The 27,973-nt window shown below is 42.1% G+C and overlaps 1 protein-coding gene across 1 annotated transcript in view; it reads left to right on the top strand.

Annotated features, from left to right (window-relative positions):
* LOC126184252 (Down syndrome cell adhesion molecule-like protein Dscam2) overlaps positions 1 to 27,973 on the top strand; it is a 536,335-nt gene that overhangs the window by 124,821 nt on the left and 383,541 nt on the right. The window contains exon 2 of the mRNA XM_049926621.1: positions 3,031 to 3,162. Within this exon, the coding sequence (XP_049782578.1) occupies positions 3,031 to 3,162 (132 nt within the window). The remainder of the gene's footprint in view (positions 1 to 3,030; positions 3,163 to 27,973) is intronic.

Genomic DNA, 27,973 nt, shown 5'->3' on the forward strand with positions numbered 1-27,973 from the left:
CCCAATGAAAATACTTTGAACAAATCCCACACCGTAACCCACTACTCACAAACGATAGAGACCACACTTCTCACTCATGGTAAAATTTTACGGTTAGTGGAACAAACTATGTCTACGTTACCTATGTTCAGTTACACCAGTAGAACTACACTCCTAGAAATGTAAAAAAGAACACATTGACACCGGTGTGTCAGACCCACCATACTTGCTCCGGACACTGCGAGAGGGCTGTACAAGCAATGATCACACGCACGGCACAGCGGACACACCAGGAACCGCGGTGTTGGCCGTCGAATGGCGCTAGCTGCGCAGCATTTGTGCACCGCCGCCGTCAGTGTCAGCCAGTTTGCCGTGGCATACGGAGCTCCATCGTAGTCTTTAACACTGGTAGCATGCCGCGACAGCGTGGACGTGAACCGTATGTGCAGTTGACGGACTTTGAGCGAGGGCGTATAGTGGGCATGCGGGAGGCCGGGTGGACGTACCGCCGAATTGCTCAACACGTGGGGCGTGAGGTCTCCACAGTACATCGATGTTGTCGCCAGTGGTCGGCGGAAGGTGCACGTGCCCGTCGACCTGGGACCGGACCGCAGCGACGCACGGATGCACGCCAAGACCGTAGGATCCTACGCAGTGCCGTAGGGGACCGCACCGCCACTTCCCAGCAAATTTGGGACACTGTTGCTCCTGGGGTATCGGCGAGGACCATTCGCAACCGTCTCCATGAAGCTGGGCTACGGTCCCGCACACCGTTAGGCCGTCTTCCGCTCACGCCCCAACATCGTGCAGCCCGCCTCCAGTGGTGTCGCGACAGGCGTGAATGGAGGGACGAATGGAGACGTGTCGTCTTCAGCGATGAGAGTCGCTTCTGCCTTGGTGCCAATGATGGTCGTATGCGTGTTTGGCGCCGTGAAGGTGAGCGCCACAATCAGGACTGCATACGACCGAGGCACACAGGACCAACACCCGGCATCATGGTGTGGGGAGCGATCTCCTACACTGGCCGTACACCACTGGTGATCGTCGAGGGGACACTGAATAGTGCACGGTACATCCAAACCGTCATCGAACCCATCGTTCTACCATTCCTAGACCGGCAAGGGAACTTGCTGTTCCAACAGGACAATGCACGTCCGCATGTATCCCGTGCCACCCAACGTGCTCTAGAAGGTGTAAGTCAACTACCCTGGCCAGCAAGATCTCCGGATCTGTCCCCCATTGAGCATGTTTGGGACTGGATGAAGCGTCGTCTCACGCTGTCTGCACGTCCAGCACGAACGCTGGTCCAACTGAGGCGCCAGGTGGAAATGGCATGGCAAGCCGTTCCACAGGACTACATCCAGCATCTCTACGATCGTCTCCATGGGAGAATAGCAGCCTGCATTGCTGCGAAAGGTGGATATACACTGTACTAGTGCCGACATTGTGCATGCTCTGTTCCCTGTGTCTATGTGCCTGTGGTTCTGTCAGTGTGATCATGTGATGTATCTGACCCCAGGAATGTGTCAATAAAGTTTCCCCTTCCTGGGACAGTGAATTCACGGTGTTCTTATTTCAATTTCCAGGAGTGTATTTAGAGAACTAACAATAGCGGTCTCGAAATTCTCTGTCTACGAAGAAAAGAACTACTTGTATTAATTCTGTTACGCCGCAGCCAATAACAATACCAACAAATCTTAACAAAATTCTAATAACAATACCAACAAGACTTCACAAAATTATGAGCTAAAACCAGAAAGTCAAGCGGCCACGGTAATACTCAACGAAGTTAAAACACTGAATGAAAATTTTACTGAAATATTTCACTAGAAACAATAAGATACGTCAGCTGAAAACTAAAGCACCAAGTTTACTAAACGACTTCAACGCACAGCGAGCGAACGTTACCAAAAGTTAATTAAATCGTTATTTCGTGATGAACAGCACGAAATCCCGCTGAAAACTATTAAATTTAATAACTGTACAACAGAACACAAATAACATTGTCAGTATTTAGCTTTATAACCGCTACAGGCCTCCACGCTGCCCTCCACTTTAGTATTGGGGAGCAGCGTGGAGCGTAAAAATCGTAGAGGGAGACCAAGAGATAAATACACTAAGCAAATTCAGAAGGATATAGGTTGCAGTAGGTACTGGGAGATGAAGAAACTTGCATAGGGAGCTTCATCAAACCAGTCTCTGGTCTGAAGACCACAAAAACAACAACCGCTACAGTTGCAACTACACTCCGCAAAATTTAAACACATTACTGAGGCGCGAGGCTTGGACAAATGACGGAAGCACACTCTTGGATAACAACCCACTCGAGTTGAATGACTGAGAGTAATGAAAATCCACTATTAAGTTACTTTTACATAAAATATAAACGCAAATAAACTTTAAAATAAGTAACTGAAGACTAAAGCTTTATAAAATATTGACGGGAAACTTCAACAGCAGTCCAGCTCACTTGACGCCACACGTTGGCGTAGTTGTTCTGTTTGTTGATCCGTAGTATTTTGAGGGTGCAGGCGCAGGAACTCCAGTTCATCAACCGGTATTTCGACCATCTTAAGAAATATTGGCTGAAGAAATGGAAACTCTGTGGCTGCACACCCGAAATTTGAAACATTACTCAATGCAAAATGCACAGAGAAATCGTGAATCAGGTTATGTTTATTGTATACAAATGAACATATAGTGCTTTTTTCGAAATCAAGGTAGAATACGTTTACAGAAAACCGCTTGTTAATTCTTTGAAAAGGAAATTTACGATTTCTTGGCTTGGTGTCTAACCGAAACAGATTAATTATAATATTTATGTCATCTTCAAAAAGTACCAGTTCTGCTTGACACATGTTATGAGGAGCTCTAGCGGGGGTTTGCGTATGTAAGAAACAGTACTAGACCCCAAACTGAACGCTGAATGATTCACCACCACATTTCCAATGTTGCTATTGATTCAAACAGTTGTTTGTAACGCCATTATTGTGATAAAAAGAAGCTTTTATAGAAGTGTGTGACAATCCACATAATTGTCTTTTCTCGTAGGCTGCTCGTGACGTCACCGCAGAATTCGGTGCCGCCACGTATCACGGATTCGCGGAGCCATGTTCAGGCCCACTACCGCCAGCCGGTCGAGCTGCCGTGCGCTGCACAGGGCTTCCCGCTGCCGTCCTACATGTGAGTACAGAGCCACCTGCATAGCACCTCTCTAGGTGTGGCATATCAAATCTCTTCCTATGATGTACGTTATTAAGTTATGTACTCAAATATACACAGTATTGAGCTACATTTGGTTTTACAGTGGTTCACATAAAGTAAACACTGGATGTTTTTACAATGAATATGGATACGATAGATATTACATTTTATTACATCATGGTCTTTGGCATGAGATACATTGTATTACAGTACAAAGGCTGCTAGTACAGGTATTACATTTCAGTAAATTTTGCTCTTCGCGGGAGTGTTTTTAGATTGACAACATACTTTCTATTATGGGTTAACATTTATACAAAGATTAACAAATATAGTGTATATTTACTATGTAATTAAATTTTTTATATATTGCAGAATGCCATAGTTGTTACATGACAAGGAGAACAACATTTATGAAGGAAGGTGAATAAAGAGTTATTACTGTCGCTTCTTTTGTTTTGGTGGCAGGATGTCCTGGTAATTCTGGAAGAAAAATTTTTTTGTTGATTCATCTTGTTCATTTGGGAATTTCTGAGGTGATTTTATTTTGTGGATGTAAATTTCTAATTGTTCAAGAAGGTCCATGTGTATTCCTTTTTCGGCAATGTATAGCACTGAAAGACTATCATTGATGTCACCACCAGAGTCTTCATGATGAGCAGTGTGTGATGCAAAATTAGACCTTTTAATTTTTAGTCGAATGGCGGCTGTATGTTCTTTGTGGTGAATTGTAAAATTTCTCCCAGTTCCTGAAGCTAGAAAAATGTACTGAAATGTTAATATCTGTAGCAATAATATTTTTACTGCGATACAATGTATTTCATACCAAAGACAATGATGTAATAAAATTTAATATCTGTCACATCCATATTGTTTGTAAAACCATCCAGTGCTTACTTTCTGTGAATCACTGCTAGACCAAGTTCATGTATATAATGTGTTTATTTGAGTAGATAGTTCAATAATACACTTTATAGGAAGAGATCTGATACGGATACATTAAACATAAGAAACTTATGGTTTTGTAAACAATCAGCACTGCATCTAGATACATTAGGTACGGAGCGTAATTTTCTTGTAACAACTCCATCTGATGATGAGCCTGCTGTGGCTCAAAAACACATTTATGATTGACTAAATTGTATCAAAAACGCTTTTTTTTAGTTTTTTAAAATTTTTTGTGGTTTCATATTTATTAGCAGATAAATTACCAATTTAAATCACAGTTGCAGTTAATCATCCATAATGGATACACTGAACTTACCATTACCTCGCCAGGTAAACGAACAATGAACACGTACAGGAACAAACAGTTTAAACTGATGCAATCTATCCGAACTGTCAAGTTTAATAATAAGTGTCCCACAGAAAAACTCATTCCAAAGTACATTAACGTAATGATCAATACTAAAAGCAAGCCAGCACAGAAAGCCAAAAGAAATTGTGAAATCATCTTGCTAAAATCGGATATCAGAAAGCACTACAAAAAGACCGCCCTGTTAACTAAACTGCTTTATGAGCTGCTTTGTGAACTATGTGGTGTCGTCGACCCAACTCACCTTACGCCATTTCTTGACGGGGTTGATGCACAGGTTAATAAATTACAATTGGAAACTAAACCTAAGACCAAGAAAATAGTTTCAGATCTGATATCAAACAAATCAAAAGAATCTGTAGACCATGCACCACATAAATTTTATCATAGTGTCGTGAACAACTCTGATACAGCTTTCAACAGTAATGAGCTGAGCTTACTAAATAAAGGGCTGAAACACAACATTGCTCCCATACTAAATAAGGAGAATATCAAAAATTTAATCATTAGCACCAAAATAGCCTGTTCCGCAGCCAAACTATCCTTGGAAAACTAAGCCATAATACACAGATCGCCATAGTACATAAAGCAAATCAAATTATAAAGAAAAATCTTATAGAAAATAAAATTTCAATATCAGCCCACGGTGAACAGATAACACAAATATCAATACAAAGCTTACTAGTCATGATGCCCTAGTAATAAAGGCAGATAAAAGTAACATAGTAGTTACCACAAACTAAAGAGATATAATAAAAAACACATTCATTTTTTGAGTATAACAATATAATTGAACTGCAAATAGACACCGCCCAAAGTGTCAAGAGAAGCTGAAAATACGACTTAAAAACTGCAATTTTCTAGTGACCAGTAAAGAAGCTCAGTACCGTGTTCTAATGAATCCATAGGCCTCTATGTTAAGGCCTCAGCCTAAGATTCATAAAAGTGTTTGTCCCAGAAATCCAAATGTAAACCCAAATAAACAGCCCAGGATACAAATTACCAGAAACCTTGTTGATATACTGAAGAAAAATTACACCTTTGTAAATACACTCCTGGAAATTGAAATAAGAACACCGTGAATTCATTGTCCCAGGAAGGGGAAACTTTATTGACACATTCCTGGGGTCAGATACATCACATGATCACACTGACAGAACCACAGGCACGTAGACACAGGCAACAGAGCATGCACAATGTCGGCACTAGTACAGTGTATATCCACCCTTTGCAGCAATGCAGGCTGCTATTCTCCCATGGAGACGATCGTAGAGATGCTGGATGTAGTCCTGTGGAACGGCTTGCCATGCCATTTCCACCTGGCGCCTCAGTTGGACCAGCGTTCGTGCTGGACGTGCAGACCGCGTGAGACGACGCTTCATCCAGTCCCAAACTTGCTCAATGGGGGACAGATCCGGAGATCTTGCTGGCCAGGGTAGTCGACTTACACCTTCTAGAGCACGTTGGGTGGCACGGGATACATGAGGACGTGCATTGTCCTGTTGGAACAGCAAGTTCCCTTGCCGGTCTAGGAATGGTAGAACGATGGGTTCGATGACGGTTTGGATGTACCGTGCACTATTCAGTGTCCCCTCGACGATCACCAGTGGCGTACGGCCAGTGTAGGAGATCGCTCCCCACACCATGATGCCGGGTGTTGGCCCTCTGTGCCTCGGTCGTATGCAGTCCTGATTGTGGCGCTCACCTGCACGGCGCCAAACACGCATACGACCATCATTGGCACCAAGGCAGAAGCGACTCTCATCGCTGAAGACGATACGTCTCCATTCGTCCCTACATTCACGCCTGTCGCGACACCACTGGAGGCGGGCTGCACGATGTTGGGGCGTGAGCGGAAGACGGCCTAACGGTCTGCGGGACCGTAGCCCAGCTTCATGGAGACGGTTGCGAATGGTCCTCGCCGATACCCCAGGAGCAACAGTGTCCCTAATTTGCTGGGAAGTGGCGGTGCGGTCCCCTACGGCACTGCGTAGGATCCTACGGTCTTAGCGTGCATCCGTGCGTCGCTGCGGTCCGGTCCCAGGTCGACGGGCACGTGCACCTTCCGCCGACCACTGGCGACAACATCGATGTACTGTGGAGACCTCACGCCCCACGTGTTGAGCAATTCGGCTGTACGTCCACCCGGCCTCCCGCATGCCCACTATACGCCCTCGCTCAAAGTCCGTCAACTGCACATACGGTTCACGTCCACGCTGTCGCGGCATGCTACCAGTGTTAAAGACTGCGATGGAGCTTCGTATGCCACGGCAAACTGGCTGACACTGACGGCGGCGGTGCACAAATGCTGCGCAGCTAGCGCCATTCGACGGCCAACACCGCTGTTCCTGGTGTGTCCGCTGTGCCGTGCGTGTGATCATTGCTTGTACAGCCCTCTCGCAGTGTCCGGAGCAAGTATGGTGGGCCTGACACACCGGTGTCAATGTGTTCTTTTTTCCATTTCCAGGAGTGTAGTTTCTCCATTAACAACAGTTTTGAGTTAATCAACAGCATTAAAGATCTAATAGAGCCAGACACAGAAACATTTGCCTCTTTTGTCACTGTAAACCTCTACACCAATATCCCATGGAAAGACAATCTCATCCATAATACAAAAGAATCTAATGAAATACGAAAAGCTAAGCAATGCAGAAGTTTGTGCACACATGATGTTGCTTGATTTAGTCCTCTCACATAACTTTTTTTTCCATTCAATGGCAAATTTTACATGCAAAGCAATGGTCTGGCAATGGGTAGCACCCTTGCAGTCTAGCTTACTGACATATTTGTAAATAACTGGGAAGAAGAATTTTTCTTAGCACACCCACAATTTACTGACAATATCGTCTATTATAAAAGATATGTGGATTCCACAATAATACTTCTCAATTGCCCAAAAGAAGAACTAAATAACCTAGCAGAAGCAATGAATAAGATGCACCCAAATATCAGATTCACAGTTGAACACCAGACCACTGAAGGAATTAATTTCCTTGACATGATTATCTCCACTCACAATAACAAACATATCTTCCAGATATAAGGAAAACCCATAACCAGTGATGTTGCCATTATAAACACCTCATGTCACCTGAATAAACATATAACTGCTTTCTTCAGGTCATCTGTAAACCATATGCTCTGCACCCCTATCAGTGAATAAGATGCATCTAAAGAAATCAACATACTTCTATCCATTGCCCAAAATAATGGTTATAATGCCTCTTCGATAAACACCCTAGTTGAAAAACTCCAAAGTAAACTTAAGCAATCACTATCACCACTAGAAGCTAAGAAACAAATACGAAAATTTGTCTGTCATCCACTCCTTAGCAATGTGTCATGTGAACTTGCACAGCTTTTCAGATCACACAACATAAAAATATCCTTCCGGTCAATGAACTAAAAAACAAAATTGTTCACAATGATAAATCTACTGGAGATTGACATAAAGATCCTGGCATATACAAACTCACACGCACCTTTCTTGCTTCTGCATAGGTCAAACAGGCAGAAACTTTGCAACCAATTACAAGGAACATCTGGACACCCTTAGACTCAAAGACTTAATCAAGTGTAGTTTTGCATCACATATTGCTCATCATGAACACACTGTTGGTGATATCAGTGACAATCTTTCAGTACTACACATTGCTGGAAAAGGAATATGGATGGACCTCCTTGAACAATTAGAGATTTACTGCCACAGACTAAAATCTCCTCAGAAAATCCTAAATGAACAAAATGAATCAACACAAAACTTTTTCTGCCAGAATTTCCAGGACATCCTGGCACCAAAAAAACATAAATGGCAATAATAACACTTACTCATCTTCCTGCATAAATGTTGTTCTCCCTGCCATGTATCAACTATGGCATTCTGCAATTTATAAAAAAATTTGATTACAAAGTAAATATCCACTATATTTGTTTACCTTTGTATTACTGTTAACCCATAATAATAAACATGTTGCCAATCTAAAAACACTCCTGCAGCTAGCAAAATCTAGTGAAATGTAATAACTGTACTAGCAACATTTGTACTGTATTACAATTTTCTAATTCCAAAGACCACGATGTAGTAAAATGTAATATATGTGGTATCCATATTCACTGTAAAAACATCCTGAGTTTACTTTATATGAGTCAGTGTAAAACCAAACGCAGCTAAATACTGTGTATATTTGATTACATAGGTTAACAATGTACATCGTAGGAAGAGATTTGATATGGATACCACAAGGCTTTGCACTGCAATTACCTTAAACATAAGAAACTTATGGTTTCGTAAACGTTTCGTCTCCAATTACTGAATTTCTGTCGTTTCCTCGAGCAGCATCAGCACTGCATCTACAGTATTACACTTGGCCCACAGCATAAGGTTCTTGTAACAGTTCCATTTGATAATGAGCCTGCAGTAGCTTGAAAACATGTTTATAGTTGAATAAATCGTATCAGAAAAGTAAAAAAAAGCCACTGGTTGCATGTTTATTAGCAGATAAATAGCCTATTTAACTCACAGTCGCAGTCTGTCATTCACAATGGATATACTGAAGATACAAAGAATTAGTACGTTATGATATTTACGAGTTTTTGAGATTATAGTATTTATACATGGAGAGGAACATTAACAAGAAAAATAAATATATACCTTATTCTTACATATTGGTGTTCACAAGTCTGTTTAGTATTTATAGCACAGCTATAATTATTGCCTTTCAACATGTAATCTGCAGTTCATAACAGTTTAACAATGTTTTGTTACATAATTTCTCAAATATTAGCCCTAATGTGATACCAATTTTTATTAGCACTACTGTCATTTGTTATGCTTCTTGGTCTTCTGATAATTCCTTTTAGAGGTGAGAATAGGGTTCCATTGCATAATGTTGTGTATTCATCTTTCATTTTTTTCCTTCCACTAGTTTTTTTCTGTTATAAATTGATGTGGAGAGCTATTGCTGCGTTTAAGAATTTGTAGGTCTGTGTCTGTGTCTGCTGGTCTGTGTTTCTTGTCAATGAAATGATCTTCAAATTTGGAATGACTGCTGTTACTCCTGAGTGTCCTTCTGCTTTAGTGAACCTGATGTTGAAATTTCTACTTTTTTGTCCAACGTAAGTTGAGTTGCTGTCTTAATACATGAGGTGGTAGATCCCAGGTATGTTGTGTTAGTCTGTGTTAGTGTTAGTTGCCCTGAGCTTTTTTTGTACAGATGTCTCTGTTCGGCAGGCAATTTTCAGTCTGTGTTTTCTGTGTGTATTGCTTATTCTGTGAGCAGCTTTGTTGTAGTGAATGAGTGTGTGCCATTTGTTTGTTTTTGTGGATGCTTCTTTTTCAGATGCGTTGCGCGTGTTTGTGTTGTGTGTGTTTATGTTCTGCGAGCCTGCGTGTTGATCTGTTGGCTACTGTGTGACGGGTGCATTTTTTTATTTTTTGGTTTAGTTTAACTATGATGTTTGTTCTGTATCTATTTTCAGCTGCTACTTGTTCGATTATTTGTATCTCGTTTCTGTAGTTCTCGTCATTGAAGGAAGTTTTATTCAACCTGTGCATCTTGTGGGTAGTGGAATGGCTTGATTGTTGATGTATGTTGGTGCTGGAGTTTGTGGGCTTTCCGAACATGGAAAATTTGTGTTGGTTAGTGTGTCTGTATGCTGTGATGTCTAAGAAACTTAGCTTTTTGTCCTTTTCTGATTCTAAGATGAATTTTATCCGTGGATAAGCTGTGTTTATATCGTTGTGGAATTTTTTCAAAGTCACGTATTTCGTCTAAGGGCATGTGGTGTCATCTACATAATGATATCAGTATGAGGTTTATTCAAATGAAACCTGGTCAGTGCATCTACCTTTGCCTTACACGAAAGGTGGCACCATGTAACTGAAGAGATGGTGGCGCCATATATTGGTGGAGAGACTGAGCTGGTCAGTGCATCTACCTTTGCCTTACATGTAAGGTGGCACTACGTAACTGCGGATATGGTAGTGCCATCTGTTGGTAGAGAGACTGATGCGTGCGCACAGTTTGATATTGCATAGGGGCAGTGAGGTTTCACGCCGAAGAGAAGGTGGTCACACAAGTTATCGTCCACTACCCAACATGCAGCTGAGTAAGCAGGAACAACGAGGAGTGATTCGATTTTTGGCGGAGGAGGGAGGTGGAGGCCGTGAAATGTATCGATGGATGAAGGATGTGTACGGTGAGGACAGTCCGACTCGTTCAAATGTTGTCGAATGGTGCAAACCATTCCTTGAGGGGCGCGAGTCACTGGAAGACGATGCTCGCCCTGGACAATCTCATCGTGTCATCACACCGGAAATGGTTGCGGAAGTGAATGATTTAGTCTTGCTAAAGGTAAAGCTTGCTTTAGCTAAAAAAAAAGCTATTCGCGGTCATCGATTCACAACGGACGACGAAGGGTGTGACTGGGTCCAGGCCTGGATCCGACAGCAGCCTACTAGCTTCTTCAAGGATGGAATCTACTGGCTACTGTCGCAATGGGATAAATGTACCAACAGTTTTGGCGACTATTTTTGAGTATGTGTACTGTATACAACTACATTTCTGAGTTAGTAAATTCGTTACCGTTACTTTACACTAGTGACCAGGTTTCATTTGAATGCCCCTTATATATTATTCTGTATTGTTTGGGTTTCACTATTTTTTCAGATATTTCGTTTTCATTGTGATTTAAGATGATGTTGCCTATGATTCCACTGAGTGCTAATCGAATGACCCATGTTAGAATCCGTCCTTTAGTGAGTAGAAGTGGTTGTCAAATGTGAAGTAGCTTTCTTCTGTGGTTTGTTTTAGAATGTTTGTTATTTTTTTATGTAGGGTTCGGGATTGTTTGTTTGTTGTTCTAATATCTTTTGATGGCGTTGATGGTTTCTGTGGTGGAGATGTTGGTGTACATCCATGTGATATCAAATTATGTGAGTTTGGCTGCTGTTACTATGTTGATGTCCTTAATTTTTTCTGTAAGGCCTTCAGTGTTTCGTGTTCTTCTGTTATATTGTTCAACAGATAATAAATGAAACCTATTAAAGATGGAGGAACTTTTCCAAACAATGTATGGACAGTAAAACAAGATAAGTTGTTTTTGCAGAAGGCAGAAACACATTTCCTTATTACGTGTGTTGAGCATTTCTTACAAAGAACATCATCTTCGTTAAAAATAGATTGTTATGCTAATTATTGCTGTTTTATCACATAAAACGCCATCTCTTGATGATTTTGAGCAATTCCTTACTTTCGGTAAAACCTCATGTCATTTCAGGCATGCGCGCCAATTTTTATCTCGCTTCCTACATTATACCGTGAAGTATTGAATTTTCAAATGTTAACTGTGTGTCGGGACACTAGATTCAGGGGAACGTTCTTTTAGTTGCTTTAAATAGCCAAGTTGGAGCATTTAAATATCTTCGAAATACGATTACTTAAGACTTGTGCCATCTACAGGTGGGAACTAGTATTGCTGCAGCGAAGGAGACATTCATCAGAAAGAGGAAGTTATTACGTAACAAACTAGATAAAAGTCTGAGGAAAAGACTTGGCAACGATTTAGCTGAAGTGTGGCACTCTGTGGGGCAGAAACACAGACGTTGACACGAGAGGACGAAGAAAAAAAGAAATACTAGAAGCATTTGAGATGTGGAATGGAGAGGATATGCTGGGTGTTGGAAAGTGTTCGTGAGAGAAGAAGACTGCTGCAGGTTATAAAAAAGGAAGAGGAACTAGGTGGAACATTCGTTGAGATGGGAGTGCTTGCTAACAGGATATTTAGAAGGTCTAGTTTGAGGGAGAGGATATAAGACGATAGGCGACATAAAGGGAAGCGGAAATTACGAGAACTTTAAGAGGACGACAGGAGACAAGAGAGCGTGGAAAGTTACCATGTGAAAACCTGTCTCTGGCAGAACACTGGCAATAATGTTGATGACATGTCCGAAGTTTCGAACAGTTCCGATCGATAGGACAGCCGTAGTGAACCATCACAGTGGCATCTACGTTACACACTCGTTTCAAGAAACGTCGTATAACTGAGTTGGTGGTTGCTGAAAACGAAACCGTGATGAACATCCATAAATGATTGTGAGCTACATATGTTAATCAAGCATTTGAAAGAAGTAGTTTTGAGTCATAGATAACGAGAGTTAAACCACAAGGAATTGCAAAATTTGAACTTTATGATCAGCCGCATTCTGAAAGTCCTGTCACAGCCACTGCTTCCGATGATGTGAATTGCGCAAATGCTATTTTTCGTCCAGACCGGTGCATCATAACTCAACTACTGGCACTAGAGTTACCGATGATCATAGGAAGTATATCTGCAACAACTAAGATTGATGAATATTCGAAGGTGTGGTAAAGATGTGTTCCGAGTATGTAACCTATAATCGATACCTGGTGCACTCGGTCTTCCATCAGTTGGGGCCACTTAAGGACTCTCTGCGTGGAACAAATTTTGTAGACAGTGAGAATCTAATTCATGCAGCAAAATGAAATGGCAGGATCTCGTATTTTTTAGTTCCAGGAAGACAGCAACACGTTGCGAATAGCTCCTGAAAATTTCGTTTCATGGCATTACCGCATATAATTTTTGAGAAAAGGCTTCTAATAACATAAACAATGTAAAACAGAGAAAATGAGGGTCAAAGATTTTTTCTCATACTTCTGCTCATAATATGCCTACCTCAGTTTTAAAATCCTACGTACTGATACTCCTAATTCTCCAGATTTCTGTTCTCTCCTTTTCGAATCTGCCTGGCCTGTATTTGCAGGTAGGACACTGATCTGTTAGATTTCTTGACCCTGCTCTCGTCGATGATGTAAAATTGTTTTGTTTTAAACATACCAGGATCTATACCAACTGGCTTCAGCACTTCAATTCTGCCATTATTTCCGTTATTGTAACATAAAACTGCATCAAAGATACCAATTTTGAGTACTTCAAGTCCACAAAATGGCCTTTTTGAACATCTAATCCAAATTGAATTACTGAGGCTTCCATTTGCATTTTGTGCCTTTCCATGAAGACACTTCCTCAATATATCAGGGTTTGCAAGAAACCTGAATGTGGGATTAATTACATTCCTAACAGGTTCTGATAATGAGTGCTTACGTGAATACGTCTCATTTCTGTGGTTGAACTCACACCAATCGTCTTTCGGACACAGATTGTGCATTGATATTTTTTCAGTGGATAGTTTGTTGAATAAAATTGTCCACACAGCACACCTTATTCCCTCTAAATTTTGTGTGCTTTTCGTGATAGCTCTCCCATAAAATAACTGAAGAGAAACAATTTCTTTCAGAGTAAGCCTGCCTTTTCTTCCTAGTGATTTTCCATCCTCAGGTACTTCACCTTTCTTCTTTTTCAGCAAGCGACGAAGCCTACCACCAAGACACTTTTGGATGTGGCCAACACATTCCAACTTTTCTGTTGTTGTGTTGTACGGATTTTTATCTGTTACAGCTTTGAACGAAGAGGAGTCTCCTTCACGAAGGTATTTAGCATTACAACTGCAGCAGCCTCCATGCCCCCACTTGAGCCTCTAAAATTTTTAGAACATGCTACTGCATGCTTTTCTTGGCACAGTTTCTCACTGTCTTCGTTTTTGGATATTTTCTTTGTTGCACACTGGTGGCAGTATTTAGACATAATTTCTACTTTTAAAGCTTTACCTGAGTGAATACCAATAACAGATGCAACTCCATACAGAGATGTGTGACCCCTTTCCATCCAGGTCTCACCTGCAGACACACACAGGTCAGTAACATTTGTAGGAGTTTCACTGTAATAAATACACTATGTGATCAAAAGTATACGTACAACCGCCCCCCCCAAAATATACGTTTTTCATATTAGGTGCATTTTCCTGCCAGCTACTCCACATCAGCGAACTCAGTAGTCATTAGACATCGTGAGAGAGCAGAATGGGGCGCTACGCGGAACTCACGGACTACGAACGTGGTCAGCTTTGGGTGTCACTTGTGTCATACGTCTGTACGCGAGATTTCTATACTCCTAAACATACTTAAGTCCACTGTTTCCGATGTGACAGTGAAGTGGAAAGGTGAAGAGACACGTACAGCACAAAAACGTACAGGCCGACAACGTCTGTTGACCAACAGAGACTGCCGACAGTTGAAGTGAGTCGTAATGTGTAATAGGCAGATATCTATCCACACCATCACACAGATGATTGCAAACTGCTTCAGGATCCACTGCAAGTACTATGACTGTTAGGCGGGAGGTGAGAAAACTTGGATTTCATGGTCGAGCGGCTGCTCACAAACCACACATCACGTCGGTAAGTGCCAAACGACGCCTCGCTTGGCATAAGGAGCGTACACATTGGACGACTGAACAGTGTAAAAACGTTGTGTGGAGTGACGAATCACGGTACACAATGTGGCGATTCGATGGCAGGGTTTGGGTATGGCGAATGCCCGGCAAAAGTCATCTGCCTGTGTGTGTAGTGCCAACAGTAAAATTTGGAGGCGATAGTACTGTGGCGTGATGATGTGTTTCATGGATGGGGCTTGCACCCTTGTTGTTTTGGGTGACACTATCACAGCACAGGCCTACACTGATGTTTTAAACATCATCTTCCTTCCCATTGTGGAAGAGCAATTCGGGAATGGCGATTGCATCTTTCAACACCTGCTCATAATGTACGGCCTGTGGCAGAGAGGTTACACGACAATTACATCCCTGTGATGGACTGGCCTGCACATAGCCTTGACCTGAATCCTATAGAAAACCTTTGGAATGTTTTGGAACGCCGACTTCCTGCCAGGCCTCACTGACCGTCATCTATACCTCTCCTCAGTGCAGCACGCTGTGAAGAATGGGCTACCATTCCCCAAGACAACTTCCAGAACCTGATTGAACGTATGCCTGCGATAGTGGAAGCTGTCATCAAGGCTAAGGGTAGGCCAACACCACATTGAATTCCAACATTACCGATGGAGGGCGCCACAAACTTGTAAGTCATTTTCAGCTAGGTGTCCAGATACTTTTGATTACATAGTGTATCTTACCCAGGATCCATTTTTGGATTATTTCCACCTGTTCCTTCACTGCTTTCTTCATAGAAACTTTGGCAGTATCACATACAGCATCAGTCATTTCTTTATTTGTTTTTTCAAACATTGCACAAGGTGGAGTCATGTCCAGAAAACCACACAATAAATTACCTCCTTCCCTGCCCTGTTCAAGGCATTTCAGTGCATATGCTAACCTAAAGTTGCTTTCATAGGTATCAGTGTCAGTTTTGTTGGAGGAAAATGAAAATTCATACCCACACAAATTACAATTTAATTTAAAATCACGAGCTATTCCCACTCTTATATCTTCAACAAAAATCACGGTTTCCGTATTTTTACTACTAACACATGAACATGAAAACCTTATAGCCTGGCAGAGAAGCTCTAAATCAATAAGTCTGAATCCAATGGAAACCATATCAGCATCATTTACGAACCTGTACAATACTCCTGTCCCAAGTTTCAATGCTGAAGCTGAGAGCTTATGTCCTTCATTTCGAGCTGCATCCTCTTTTTTGTTGGTAAACCGATTTCCATGAAACCTCCGTTTCTTAAACACAATTTTTGCACCACCCATTATGCATAAATCTTGACTTCCACGTAAAGGTTTGCGAATTCAACCTTCCTCCTACTAATACGTGTTAGTATTTTCAACGTAAATAAACCACATGCAAGAAAGTTTTTAGGCAAAGATATAGATGTCAGCAAGAGTTATAGATGTCAGCCAAAGATATCGAAATAAAATAGCCTTCACACTTAGAAATATTCCACTGAAGCAAGTAGTTCCCCAAATTTCAGAAGAGGTGGGAGTGGCTGCCAGTGCAGAGTTAATGAGTTTAACAATTTAAAGGCATTTCTAAAGCTGCTATCACGATAAAATTCACACACAACTTAGACTAAACTGTGTAGATCAAGAAAATAATATTTTTGAAAAATCTATTTTTTGGACCAAAATCCATTACATCCCCCTTAAAGACATATACTAAATATGTGTATTACATCTAAGTGCATTAGAGCGGTATTGAGATTTAACTTGTGTTCTGAGGGTGTAACAGGTTCGAGGGGGTAGAAGTACTAGGGAATGTAGGTTGTCAGATTATGTGGTCATGCATTTACCTCCTTCAGAGATCTGCAAACTGAAGGTCAAGCAGGTGATTCCCCACTGTATATACCCACTACGTCACAAGAAACAACTACAGAGTGTTCCACGAAGTTATGCAAGCACTACATGGCGCGCCTTATGAATCATTGGCGACGCAATATGCAGACATGCGCTGGGGTGTTTATTTACCACAAAATGCGTTAACACTACATGGAATGCAGATATGAGTTACTAATAACAGTAACGCAGGTAATGCATACGGACAGAATCTACGTTTATCTCTGGACTTTAGACGAGAAATTACTTCTTAGTCATCGTTTACAGTACCTGCACTGTTCGTCTGGGAAGGCAAATTCCCCAATGTGGGGGTTACAGACAGACCATACCTACCCAGCATTTCCAGTCCATTTCTCTTATGTGAGTAGACAAAATGACTTCAGTGACCTTGTGTTTGTATAGTGAAGTTATTTTCAGTTTATTAAGTGGTTGCTTATTTGCATTTGTTAAACGAGCTATTATACCTTAACAACTGGAGACACCACCTGTCTACCACACTGACGACTCTTTTCCAAATGTAACACGTCGCCAACATAAATTCAACAATGTCGAGTTCATTGATTCCACTATCACTGTTCGGAATAGTTTTCACATAATGGGGGGTATCAATTGCATCACCGCCGGCCGGAGTGGCCTAGCGGTTCTAGGGGCTTCAGTGTGGATCCGCGCGACCGCTACGGTCGCAGCTTTGAATCCTGCTTCGGGCATGGATGTGTGTGGTGTCCTTAGGTTAGTTAGGTTTAATTAGTTCTAAGTTCCAGGGGACTGATGGCCACAGCTGTTAAGTAACATAGTGCTCAGAGCCATTTGAACCAATTGCATCACCCTAGCATCAACTCTCCCAGAATCTGAAAAAGCCGAGTGGCTTACGTTTATTTGCAACAGAAGTAGGACATTTACGTGTCGTAGAACTTCGGATATTTCAACACAAGTCAAGCAATTCATTACAGCAGATTACTGTTCTAGACTTGAACATGATCATTCACATGCAATCAGGCATATTCACGCCTATGTAGGAAGATACACTGTGGATGTGCGGTAAGTTGCTGCACTCAGTCCAGCCCACTCTATAAGTGCCATCTATTTCTGAATGGAAGAGATTTATGCAGTCTACCAGTAACAGCAATTAAATGGTGAGAACTTTTAGGTCATTCAGTAATTGACTGCCAGTTACTACAACATGATGTCGACAACAGACAACAGCATGGTGCCACATTTACCAAACAGGGAAAGGGTTCCCAGAAGTACTACCTATGTTACTGACAACATCACACGTACAAATTAAATACACGGAACGTATTTTACATAATACCTCACCTGACAACTGCATATAAGTACTCATTTAATACACTGAAATTAACTTTATAAACGTTGTTTCAGTGAAGTTATTTCCAGGACACTCCCTCGTAGCACTGTGCAAAAATCTGCGGCTACACAGTGTCTCCCCTATTCGACCTTCTGTGGTCTTCACTGACTGCGCTAAATACTGAAATGGAAAAGATCCACACGGCTGCAGTGGCATTGACAGCTGACCGCAGACTAGCAGTACAGCATGCGCGATGCCCCATTGAACTACACACAACTTTTCCAGCAGCGGTTCACTGAGCAGAGATCCGTTGCATAACAAAGTGTTGGCAGTGAGGGTGGCTAGCAGCGGTCGACACGCTTTGTACTGTCCCTTTTTGTGTAAATTTGGCCTCATCCGACCAGCCGCAAGTCTGACCGTGGCCGTGACCGCGCTAGTGCGTTTTAGTCCTTAGGGCAATAGCGCACTAGTGCGGCCACGACCAACGGCTGGCCGTGGCCGCAGCTACTGCGACCAGGACTGCGGCTGGCCGGCACGGCTGGCAGTCGGCTGGCCGCGGCTCAGTCGCACGATGGAGATTACGGAAAAGGCAACGGATGTTTACCTCTGGCATCGTCAGGCGAAACGAAAGAAGAAAAGATACTGGGTACATCCTACGTTGCAATCCCGCTCTACAAACGGAATGTTTGTCACTTTTTCTGTGAACTTTGTGAACATGAAGACAAATTCTTCAATTTCACTATAATGTCTATAAAAACTGTTGATAAAATATTAAAGAAAATTGGAGACAGCATAAGGGGTACAGACACAGCAATGCGACAATCCATAGGGAATGAAGATAAATTGCTAATCATATTAAGGTAAGTTTTACTCAAGAAAATTTTTACCAATAATGAAATTGTTAATTTTACATTATGTAGGAATTAAAATTAACTTGATGATTCACCAAAACGTGTAAGTAGTGGTGACTTAACACGATTATCAATACTGCCGTCATTGGTAGTTTCTGGTGGTTACTGTGGTGAATTCTTATTTTGTGAAGAATAAGAAGAAGAAGAACTAGACTGCGTGGGATAGGTTTTCTGATAATATCCTGTTCCATCACAAGATGATAATGTAGATAGAGGCTGATTTTGTGAGGAATATGCGGCTGATTGTGGACGGTGAAAAGTGTACGCTGGATAATGTTCGTAGGAAGATGTGTTTAGACAGTTAGGATGTGGTTGAGCTTCTTCAGTAATTTCGTTTTAAAGACAACTTCAGATGGTGAGGTATTTTTTTGAAGTCGCTGACCAAAGACACGAAAAAAGGCCTCTCCTCATCTGTCATTATTCGTGTGTCCAGTTGCTGCCTGGCTTCTGCAAATTTTTGCAGAACATCGATTATTAGTCTTCCAATTTCGTCTTCTGCTTTCCTTTTCTTACCGTGCACCCTAGCCTGGTATGGTCCACTTGGAACTTCACTTTCTGCTGTCGCCTGATTCTCAGCATTTTCAGGTGACACGCTGCTATGTGTATGCGACGGTGGATTGGTAATATACAGAAATGATAGGAGATTAAAATGCAGATATGGCGCCTTTCTCACAGCTGCAGAACCACTTTTACCTGTTAATCTCCGTTTTTCTCGACATTATCAATCGTTAATGTTACGCCATTTCTTCTGTAACGATATACCTGTAAAAGTGAAATATTATCTTACCTACCAATAATGTCTATTCTTTGTAAAGGGAAGCTACAAGTAGTGATATGTTAGATGAGTTTCCGCACACCATATGTGGTAGGAACTGGTTGAACATACGTTAATTTAAAGAAAATGATTAGAACTATTCTGTTTATTAGATTATCTTAGAAAAATGTTTCAATACATTTTGTTCAGAAAGAGGTTGCCTTAAAACTAATCTATCTCGCAAAAGTGTGAAATGATTTTGTAATTTCTCCCGTTCAGATATCTGGCAACTGGAAATTCGTTCGTTGATTTACATCATGCTTTCCGACTTGGAATAACAACAATCCGAGATATTGTAAGAAAATTATGTTCGTCAATTAGGATTATCTTAAAAGATGGGTGTTTGTCAGAACCGACCAAAAACGACTGGCTGCAAATAGCAAAAGATTTAGAAACTAAGGCCAATTTCCCAAAATGTCTCGGCGTCGTTGATGGAAAGCATGTGCGACTGGTGAAACCAGCAAACAGTGCATCAGTGTTCTTCAACTACAAGAAATATTTCTCTATTGTATTAATGGCTGTTTGTGAAGCAAACCATAAATTTGTCGCTGTAGATGTGGGATCGTACTGTAAATGAGGTACTCAACGGTATTTCAAAATAATGTGTGAAATCTTATGGGACTTAACTGCTAAGGTCATCAGTCCCTAAGCTTACATACTATTTAACCTAAATATCCTAAAGACAAACACAAACACCCATGCCCGAGGGAGGACTCGAACCTCCGCCGGGACCAGCCGCACAGTCCATGACTGCAGCGCCCAAGATCGCTCGGCTAATCCCGAGCGGCAACGGTATTTCAATAATCAGTGTTCTATAAGCGAATACTGTCTAATAACTTGAACATTCCGGAAGACAAACACATTTCGGACATAAACAAAACGCCAGTGCTTATGTATTTGTTGTTGACGACGCATTTTCGCTGTCACACAGAATTAGGTGTCCATACGTAGGTCTACGACTTGATACAAAAAAAAAAGGTATTCAACTATCGTCATTCTCGAGCAAGACGTTTCGTAGATTGCACGTTCGGGATAATGGTAAATAAGTGGAGGATCTTCCACAGACCCCTGAATGTGGACGTCGATTTCGCCATAGGCATTGTTAAGACATTTTGTGTTTTGCACAACTATGTATGAAAGAGTGATGGTGTTCAATTTTTAGATATACTGTATGGATATCCTTCAGTTCATGAGGTTTATCCACAACGAATACGTAGACGTGAATCCAGTTCACACTACAGAAACGTTTTTGCCGATTACTTTGTACATTAAGGCGCTCTGCCGTGGCAGTGCATTACATTCCCTGAAGTATGAATTATATGTACTAGTTGTGTTAATAAAGATAAATAAAAGTAATAGAATCTACACAGCGTTTCGAGCGGCTAGCGGAAATGATAAAGACCGCCAGTCTTGCTTGCGAGATTGAGACGGGGCTCACCATTTGCAGCATCGTCGACAGAACCGACTGTGGTCCTTTGGTAGAGAGCCAAGTGGCGGGTCGGAATCAAAGGCTCAGGCGGTTCTGTGACCGTGTAGGATGGAGATTCCTTGACTTACACTATCTGGTTGTGTACTTCCGGGTTCCGCTTAAAAGGTCTGGAGTCCTTTACACACAGGAAGTTGCTAGCGGGGTCTGTGAGGAAGGGACTGGGCGGTTTTTTAGGTTAGAAAGTCTCAGGGAACCTAAGAAAGGGCGTAAGTCTAAAAGAGGACTGGTAAAACACAGTAAGGTAGTTGTAGAAGCGACCGGTATTGTAGTTGTAAGCCGGCCGGAGTGGCCGAGCGGTTAAAGGCGCTACAGTCTGGAGCCGCACGACCGCTACGGTCGCAGGTTCGAATCCTGCCTCGGGCATGGATGTGTGTGATGTCCTTAGGTTAGTTAGGTTTAAGTAGTTCTAATTTCTAGGGGACTTATGACCACAGCAGTTGAGTCCCATAGTGCTCAGAACCATTTGAACCATTTTTTGTAGTTGTAAATTGTCGTAGCTGTGTTGGGAAAGAACCATAACTCCAGGCCCTAGTAGAAAGCACTGAAGTTCAAACACTTATAGGTATGGAATGCTGGCTAAAGTCGGAAATAAGTACAGCCGAAATTTTTTCAAACGACCTAACAGTGTTCGAGAAGTATAGATTAAATACAATTGGTGGTGTAGTATTTATTACTCTCAGAGGTAGTTTACCTTGTAGTGAAATTGAATTAGATAGTTCCTGCGAAGTAGTATGGGTAGAGATTATACTTGACAATCGGACTAAATTATTAATTGGATCGTTTTACCGACCCCCCGACTCAGAAGATATAGTTGCTGAACAGTTCAAAGAAAACTGTAGTCTCATTTCAAATAGGTACCCCACTCATATAGTTGGTGGTGACTTCAGTCTACCGTCGATATGCTGGAAAGATAATACGTTCAAAGCCGGCAGCACCATAAAACGTCATCCGAGATTGTTCTGAATGCTTTCTCAAAATTATCTTGAACAATTAGTTCAGGAGCCCATTCGAATCGTAAATGGTTGCGAAAGCATACTTGACCTTTTAGCAAACAAATAATCCTGGACAAATACGGAGCATAGTGACAAATACAGGAATTAGCGAACACAAGGCAGTTGCTGCTAGGCTGAATACCGTAACACCCAAAACCATAAAAAAAGAATCGCAAAGTACATCAATTTAAAAAAAAAGCTGATAAAAATGCTCTTAACGCCTTTTTGAGGACATTCTCCACTCATTCCGATCTGATCACGAAAGAGTAGAAAAGTTGTGGAATTTTTTCAAAGAGATAGAATCAACAGCAGTTGAGAGATATATAGCACAGAAATTAATAAGTGATGGTACTGATCCCCCATGGTACACAAAACGGGTCAGATTGCTGATACAGAAGCAACGAAAAAAGCATACCAAATTTAAAAGAACGCAAAATGACCAAGATTGGCAAAGTTTTGCAGAAGTTCAAAATATAGTGCGTACTCAGTGCGAGATGCTTCTAATAATTTCCACAACGAATCTCTGTCTCGAAATCTGGCAGAAAACACAAAGAATTTCTGGTCGTAAGTAAAGCACACCAGTGGCAAGACGCAATCAATACCTTCACTGCACGATAACAGTGGTGAAGTCACTGATGACAGTGCCACTAAAACAGAGTTAATAAACACGGTTTTCCGAAACCCCTTAATCAAAGAAGACGAAGTAAATATTCCTGAATTCCAGTCAAGAACAACTGCGAAGATGAGAAACATAGAAGTAGATATTCTCGGTGTAGCAAAGCAGCTTAAATCACTTACTAAAGGCGAGGCCTCCGGTACAGATTGTATACCAGTCAGGTTCCTTTCAGAATATGCTGATGTGATAGCTCCATAACTAGGGGGGCTAGGGGGCTACTGGCGAATTTTGTTAGTGCGGGTTGCCTACATCAGGGGCAGGTATATACTCAGGGGCAGACCTATTGTCCTCCTTTGATTGACAGGTACTTAACCCAGAACGAGATTTTCACTCTGCAGCGGAGTGTGTGCTGATATGAAACTTACTAGCAGATTAAAACTGTGTGCCAGACCGAGACTAGAACTCGGGAGCTTTGCCTTTCCCTGGCAAGTGCTCTACCATCTGAGCCACCCAAGCACGACTCACGCCCCGTCGTCACAGCTTTACTTCTGCCACTACCTCGTCTCCTACCTTCCAAACTTTACAGAAGCTCTCCTGCGAACCTTGCAGAACTAGCACTCCTGAAAGAAAGGATATTGCGGAGACATGGCTTAGCCACAGCCTTGGGGATGTTTTCAGAATGAGATTTTCACTCTGCAGCGGAGTGTGCGCTGATACGAAACTTCCTGGCAGATTAAAACTGTGTGCCAGACTAAGACTCGAACTCGGGACCTTTGCCTTTCGCGGGCAAGTGCTCTACTATCTGAGCTACCCAAGCACGACTTACACCCATCCTCACAGCTTTACATATGCCAGTACCTCATCTCCTATCTTCCAAACTTTACAGAAGCTGTCCTGCTGGTAGAACACTTGCCCACGAAAAGCAAAGGTCCTGAGTTCAAGTCTCGGTCTGGCAAACAGTTTTAATCTGCCAGGGAGTTTCAGGTACTTAACCCAATGTTCTCCTTTGTTTGACATGTCCTTAGCCTGTTGTTCTGTTAAGGGGTTTTCCAAGTCATTGCACTTAACCTATTGTCCTCCCCCCCCCCCCATCCTTCGCTGCTACAGGTACACTTTCAGGTCTGAGTTATCGGAATAGGCCTCCTTTCACTCTTATCCGTTTGATTGACTACTTAATTAAATTGATGAATTTATTAACCTATCTGGTGTGAAAGTTCCATACACCCCTGCCACGAAGTTTAAATTCCATTAGGACAATGCAACTTCTACTTACCTGAGAAAACGGTGGCAAGATAGTTGGCATTGACTACTTAATTAAATTGATCAATTAATTAACCTCTCTGGTGGGAAAGTGCCATGCCCCCATACCAGGCGGAAATTCAAATTTTCTCAGATTTTTGCGATTGCCATGCCCACCTGGACTTGGAATGAAATAGTTACAGTCTCTACCACAATCCTCACCTGACCGCCACGTCGCCTTACCAACACATGTTGGCAGGCTAACGTGTACTAACGTGCACTAACATGTACTAATGTGCACAGTGCACGACGTCATCCAAGATGGCGGCGTGTAGACTTGGCAACACCACATGACTTTATTCAAGGTGGCGGCCCTGACGTCATTAAAGATGGTGGATTTTGGCGGGAAGTTTTAATTTTGCCAGGAAGATAGGTCACTTGGCCTACCTCCACTAACCTAAGTCATCCAATCGCCACCTCTTCCTATGAACTGGCATCAGGTTTGAATTTTGGCAGTAAACAAAAGTAACTTGGGGTTTCGCTACCAACCTAAGAAAATGGCGCGAAAGAAAGGACACTTGTACTAACCTCAGTCACTGGAGCGCCACCTGCCCCACAAAAATGGCGGTAAGTTCAAATTTCACAGGACAATGCAACCTCTGCTAACCTAAAAATATGGCGGGAAGAAAGGGCACCTCCACTAACCTGAGTCATCCGACCGCCACCTTTCGTAGGAATTGGCGGGAAGAAGACTCAGTTGATCGATCATTTGGAGAGAATTCGATTGCTCTGTGTGGAATATTGTTTAATCAATTTAGACAATTTATGGAACATATGTAAATGGTATATTATTTATTTATTAAAAATCTGTTTGTGTGTGTGTCGGAGGGGGGGGGGGGCTGGATTTCTCTTGCTCTTTGTTCTCAGCTGTTTGGAAGCGTGCAGATCTAGCAAGAAGCAGTTATATGGGGCAAACATGTTGCATAACGAAATGTTAGGCACTGTACTCTGGGTGTCTTAACCTAAGGTTTGGGCCCTTGTCGGCACTTAACCTATTGTTCCATTAACTGGTTTTTCATGACACCCCCATTTCCTTAAACGATTGCACCGGCTTTGATACCAAATTAAGTAATCAGTTATGTCCTCTCAACATTTTCTGGTACAGGTTTCGAATTTCACATGCTTTTCAACGCCATTTCTGATGCATTCTCCTTTGTCATCCACCCCCTTAAATTATTGTACTGCGATTTACATAAAAATTATGCAAATTAACATAACCTGCGGTTCTGCTTCATGTCACCAACTCACGCACTCCCTCCAATTACCTACTGCACCGCTAGCATCATATTGATATAAAAAATTTGTGCAAATTAATTAAGTCTGTACTCTTCACATGTATGGGGTAGTCTTTTTTAATTCACAGCATCCAATTGGTTGGTGAAATCGATGGAGTATAGTTTAAACAAGGGATTGCTAGTAAAAAAAACACATCGCGCCACTCGACGGCCAACGCCGACGCCGCCTCCGCTGCAGCCGCAGCCGCAGCCGCAGCCGCAGCCGTGAGCCACTGCCGGAGGCAAGTCAGCGCAAGCCATCGCTCTCACACAGCTGCAGGTGAAAGTTGGGTCTTTTTTCGTGTATACAGTTAGAATTTTTCGAGTGTTATACTGACGTCACAGAACTCCAAGCCGCGCGCTCATACTTGTCCCATACGCGATGATGCATAGCTGTGGTATGGTCCAGCACCGAGAGATATGTTTCAATGCTTCCCAGAATAGCACAGGGTGCATTTCGCCATTGTTTTCTACAGATGGGACTTTCAGCGGTAAAATTATTTTGCACAGATCGCTAAATTACACTGGCAGTTAAGCACTGCAAAAGTTATCTACAGATCATCAAATACAGGACTCACAAGAATATTAAAAGCCAGGAACATATTTACCAGTGTAATTACAATAAAATATTATGATTGCTGCTATAGTCTGACACCGATCGATGTACAGGTAATGTCTCCTCTTGTCAGCCGTGGTTCTGAAATGAATCTCAGTATCCCTAGCGAAGTGTCGCAAATTGCATAGTGTCCCATAAATTCTTATCGTGCGCTTTTGTAGAAATTTTCTTGATGTCTCAGCTTGTATGCACGGAAATTCTTGCCCTAGCAGAACCTGTTTACGAAAATAGCGCAGAATAGCGTGGCAGCCCGTCCATCACGTGTTACCCTTCCTGTTGTCAACAAACGCAAACGTTCTCACCGCTAAAAGCCTGTGCACACTCGCGAAAACACCGTTGATCATAAAAGCATTCTTTTTGTTTGGGAAGAGAGCACCCTCTAAGCACAGATAGGGAAATTAGAATAATTACGCTAACAGAATTCTAAGCACTGTCATACACAAGAGAAAGAAATGGGAGCAATTTTTGGTGCCCTAGAGCTACAGGTCTGGAGATGTCCAAATGCCGCAGTGGCGGATGAGTAACGGCATCCCTGCCAGAGATGGATGGTCTGCTTCAACTTGTCTTTGAACTCTTGTTTCCTCAGAACTTTCCGTACATACCTTATCTCCATCTTGTTCGAATCAGTTTGTAGACCCTCCTACGTCCCGGCACAAAGCCTGTCTTGTGAATGAATCTAGCATTATGATCGGCTCTTATCGAATTTACCCTACTAGAGCAGGAGAAGTAGTAGCAGGTCAATTTTTCCACTGTTCTGTCAGGATGCATCAGTCGCGTGATATAGCCTGCGTGATACTCGTATACAGCCACGTGTTCTGTATGTGGTTTCTACATCTACATCCATACTCTGCAAGCCACCTGACGGTGTATGGCGGAGGGTACTTTGAGTACCTCTATCGGTTCTCCCTTCTATTCCAGTCTCGTATTGTTCGTGGAAAGAAAGATTGTCGGTATGCCTCTGTGTTGGCTCTAATCTCTGATTTTATCCTCATAGTCTCTTCGAGAGATATACGTAGGAGGGAGCAATATACTGCTTGACTCCTTGGTGAAGGTATGTTCTCGAAACTTCAACGAAAGCCCGTACCGAGCTACTGAGCGCCTCCCCTGCAGAGTCTTCCACTGGAGTTTATCTATCATCCCCGTAACGCTTTCGCGATTACTATATGATCCTGTAACGAAGCGCGCTGCTCTCCGTTGGATCTTCTCTATCTCTTCTATCAGCCCTATCTGGTACAGATTCCACACTGCTGAGCAGTATTCAAGCAGTGGGCGAACAAGCGTACTGTATCCTACTTCCTTTGTTTTCGGATTGCATTTCCTTAGGATTCTTCCAATGAATCTCAGTCTGGCATCTGCTTTACCGACGATTAACTTTATATGATCATTCCATTTTAAATCACTTCTAATGCTTACTCCCAGATAATTTATGGAATTAACTGCTTCCAATTGCTGATCTGCTATATTGTGGCTAAATGATAAATGATCTTTCTTTCTATGTATTCTCAGCACTTTACACTTGTCTACATTGATACTCAATTGCATTCCCTGCACCATGCGTCAATTCGTTGCAGATCCTCCTGCATTTCAATAAATTTTCCATTGTTACAACCGTAAAACTCGATATACTACAGCATCATCCGCAAAAAGCCTCAGTGAACTTCCGATGTTATCCACAAGGTCATTTATGTATATTGTGAATAGCAACGGTTCTACGACACTTCCCTGCGGCACACCTGAAATCACTCTACCTTCGGAAGACTTCTCTCCATTGAGAATGACATGCTGCGTTCTTTTATCTAGGAACTCTTCAATCCAATCACACAATTAGTCTGATAGTCCATATGCTCTTACATTGTTCATTAAACGACTGTGGTGAACTGTATCGAACGCCTTGTGGTAGTCAAGAAACACGGCATCTACCTGGGAACCCGTGTCTGTGGCCCTCTGA

This window comes from Schistocerca cancellata, chromosome 4, assembly GCF_023864275.1.
Source record: "Schistocerca cancellata isolate TAMUIC-IGC-003103 chromosome 4, iqSchCanc2.1, whole genome shotgun sequence".
NCBI lineage: Eukaryota > Metazoa > Arthropoda > Insecta > Orthoptera > Acrididae > Schistocerca > Schistocerca cancellata.